We start from the raw sequence: 3,261 nt of genomic DNA on the forward strand, positions 1-3,261 counted from the left end.
ATTTTTAGCGCCGGGAAAAAACCGGGAATAAGCCGGGAATTTAGTCTGCAACCGGGAAAATATTGTACTTTGGCGTTAGAAGCCATGGCCGATTGCCGGCGGATGATTGCGAGCTATGAAAAACGCCCTTTTAGACGCGTTTTGGTGCTCATTCCACCCCTTGAATGAAAAATTTCGCTCGCTTCGCTCGCATTAACTCTTCTCTGTCAGTCCCTGAATACAGAGGGTGTGAAATAGGGTAAAAACGCTATGAGCGTTTTAGAGCGCCTAGTAGTGGCTTAACACTTAGGATCACGAAAAATTTCGCGCTCGCTCCGCTCGCGAATGTTTTCTTTCCCTTTTTTGTGTGTCTATTCGTTCCAAACGAAATTTTGTCTTTGCTGTATTGGTGAAATTTCGTGTATTCATGGCAATTGCCTAAAGTTGACTTAGTTCAGCTCTACATCAGAATCTTAACTTCCGGTGAAAAAACGAAAGCGCTTTTTGACGTGCAATCAAAGGTACGTTTCTATGGGTATGTGATAAGAAGCGCTCTAAGCCTTCAAACTGGATCGTATTCACACTTTCTCAATAATGGGTATTTTTAAAACAACGCTTCAAAAGCTCTGTTTTAGGCCGGGAAAAAACCGGGAATAAGCCGGGAATTCTGATAGGTACCGGGAGGTGGCCACCCTGCGAACGCATTCGTTTGCCTCTGACATTGCCTGTATTGCCTACAATGAACCCATTCACTCGGCCACAACAGTTTTTTTCGTGGGCGCTTTTTGTAGAAAATCGCTCTGTACCGCTGTAGCCACATCCATTATCTACATTGTATCAAAATCTGAGATCGATATCTTCAACGGTGTGGTGGGAATTTGGGAAACGCCGGACCTCTGCACGAGTCGTCACGGTTGTTTCCTTCGGTCAGGCGGTGAGAGTTAGAAGAATGAGGGACCGGCCCTTATCTTTGCCCCCTCCCACTGCCCCTCGTAAAGCTGAGACAGCAGCAGAGCGCCGGGGCCCCTGTGACACGCAGAGCCGTGCCGTGCGTAACCGAGCCCCACGCCCGTGCCGTGCGTACGCTGGGCGAGGCGCGGCGGAGCGGGCCGCGTTGCGGCGCTGGCGGCCCGGCCCGGGCCCCGGCCGTGTCTGCCGCGCGGGCCCCCCTTATTCGAAATCTGTGATTGCAATTGACTAAAATTGGCAAAAAAAGTAAAACAGTCGTTGGACATTGTTGAGAATGGATATATAATAATGGCACTGTGTGACAAGTAAACATTTACAAAAGCACGAAAACCAACAACAAAAAATTGGCACATTTGTTGTTTATTTTTTCCTCGCCGTTGCTTTGGTTTGTGATGACTTTCCTTCTTTGTTTTGCCTGGCGAGCGCTTGCTCCTCTAACAGGGCTTTTCTTGCGGCAATGGCCTCTAGGACATACGGCGCCTCCCGAATTTTGTCCCTAGAGGCCTTGCTGGAGTTTGCCCGAGGGCATACTAGTTCGGGGACTAGTGCCTGCTTGTAAAACCTGCATTGAAATTTCAAAGATATTATGCGATCGGACATAGCCGCTTATAAGAGAGAACACCGAGCGAATACTCACTGCACTAGGTGAGGCTCCATATCCTCTGCCCAAAACTTGTCATTACGCGTAATTAAGATCTCTTTGTCCCACTTCTTGGACGCAACGCCTGTGGCCTCATCCACATGCTCCTGATATACAGGACACACTTACTGCGTCCTGTAATGTGGAGCTGTCCCTGGATCTGGAAGTTGTAGTCAGACCGCTCGTACGGGTAGAGGGCACCATTGCCATCCAACTTGAGATAATCCAGCTGTAAATCAGAAACAAACAGTAATTACATAATATTTAGAAATTTCAACGGGTGCAAGCGAGGCCTTGTCCTCCGCACCCTTTGCAGCAGACATCAAGGGAAAGTTACCTTTTTACATCTGACCGCTTCCTCTGCGGAGTCAAAGTGGAGGCCGCTTGTGGGGCATTTAATCTCAATAAGCGTGTCATCATCTAAAAATCCGTCTGAAAATGAAAAAAATAACTTGCTGTTACTCGGAAATATGTAGTAAAATAAATACTTGTACCGGGTGTTTGATAAATGACACAGGTGCGGGCGGGTCTGCCTATTCGATATGCCCGTAAGGCGCCATAGCCCCTGGGTAGGCAAACCCGCCCGCACCTGTGTTTTTATGAAACAGCCGGTACGAACTGCGCTTTTCCAAGTGTGTGGACATTCCCCAGAGAAAGCGAATATAAATTCGGAATCTCACCTGGACTTGCTGCCAAAAACGGATACTCCTGGTCTAGCACAAGGCCACAAGTTCGCACCGTCACTCCGTGCTTGGCCTCGTAGTGCTCCCTCGCGGTCCGCTCTGTCGCCGACCCGTGCTCCATGGCCTTGGTCTTGTTGGTCGGGTCGGTGTACAGGAGGTGGTGAACCAGTATCTTAACCGACAAGAGCTTAGACCGACGACAGACCGGGCCGAAGTTCGACGCGGTGAGGCGCAAGCGGCGCTCGGTGAGCCACTCCCGAGGGGTCCGCAAGTACGGTCTGCCGGTGTACACATGTGGTGGGCTTCCTAGTTTTCCTAGGTTTTCCTAAAGTTTTCCCGGTCTTCCCAACTTTTTCTTGGTTTTCCCAATATCTTGGTTTTCTGAGATTTTGTAAAGGCTTCCTCCAGTTTTTGCGGTTTTCTCGCATTTTCATCGGCCTTCCCTTGCATTTTCTGGCCCTCCTTGCAATTTCTAGGTCTTTTCTAAAGTTTTTCCGGTCTTCCCTTAAATTTTTCGGTTTTCCGTCACATTTGTGGCCTACGATTTTCTTGGTCTTCTTCGGTTTTCTTTAGTCTTTCTGGTGGTCTTCCTGGTCTTCCTAGTTTTCCGGGCGGCCAGTGTACGCGCTCGAACCTAGTTGCGGACCCCTCGGCCACTCCTAAGAGTTTTGGGTGATCTTCATGATCTCTTCGATCCTCTCTCTACTCTTTTCAATGGCATCCAGGTGGGCGCGGATCTTCGCCTCCAACACGGCCATGTCCTCAACCTCTGGGAGTGGCTGCGGCTCGTCCTCGCCCTCGCTCTCGCCCTGAGGGCCCTGGGCGTCGCGGCCGTAGTGGTCGTCCGGCCCCGACGCGGTGCGGCGTCTCTTTGGCGGCTGCCCAGACTCCTTGAACAGGGCGCGGCGCTTGCGCGCGCCGGTCAGCTTCGACACTTTGCGGGCGTTGTGCTGGCTCGTAAACGTACCTGCGGGGCAACACCATACGTCA

General features: G+C 50.7%; 1 protein-coding gene across 1 annotated transcript; it reads right to left on the reverse strand.

Moving 5' to 3' along the window:
- Positions 1-1,255: 1,255 nt before the first annotated feature.
- Positions 1,256-3,247, reverse strand: LOC127750283 (uncharacterized). Its single transcript, XM_052271519.1, has 4 exons — positions 2,269-3,247; positions 1,926-2,020; positions 1,586-1,817; positions 1,256-1,510 (listed from the first exon to the last, which is right to left on the reverse strand). The coding sequence occupies exons 1-3, from the start codon at positions 2,390-2,392 to the stop codon at positions 1,638-1,640; spliced, it is 399 nt and encodes a 132-aa protein (XP_052127479.1). The 5' UTR covers positions 2,393-3,247; the 3' UTR covers positions 1,256-1,510; positions 1,586-1,637.
- Positions 3,248-3,261: the final 14 nt, after the last annotated feature.

This window comes from Frankliniella occidentalis, unplaced genomic scaffold (genome assembly GCF_000697945.3).
Source record: "Frankliniella occidentalis isolate FOCC.00 unplaced genomic scaffold, Focc_3.1 Scaffold164, whole genome shotgun sequence".
Taxonomy (NCBI): domain Eukaryota; kingdom Metazoa; phylum Arthropoda; class Insecta; order Thysanoptera; family Thripidae; genus Frankliniella; species Frankliniella occidentalis.

What these genes read in the sequence shown, in the direction of transcription:
- LOC127750283 (XM_052271519.1), bottom strand. Translation starts at nt 2,392, where the DNA reads ATGGAGCACGGGTCGGCGACAGAGCGGACCGCGAGGGAGCACTACGAG. An exon ending in GTTTTTGGCAGCAAGTCCAG is followed by an intron (nt 2,021 to 2,268) that starts GTGAGATTCCGA and finishes TTTCATTTTCAG; the next exon opens with ACGGATTTTTAGATGATGAC. An exon ending in AAGCGGTCAGATGTAAAAAG is followed by an intron (nt 1,818 to 1,925) that starts GTAACTTTCCCT and finishes TCTGATTTACAG; the next exon opens with CTGGATTATCTCAAGTTGGA.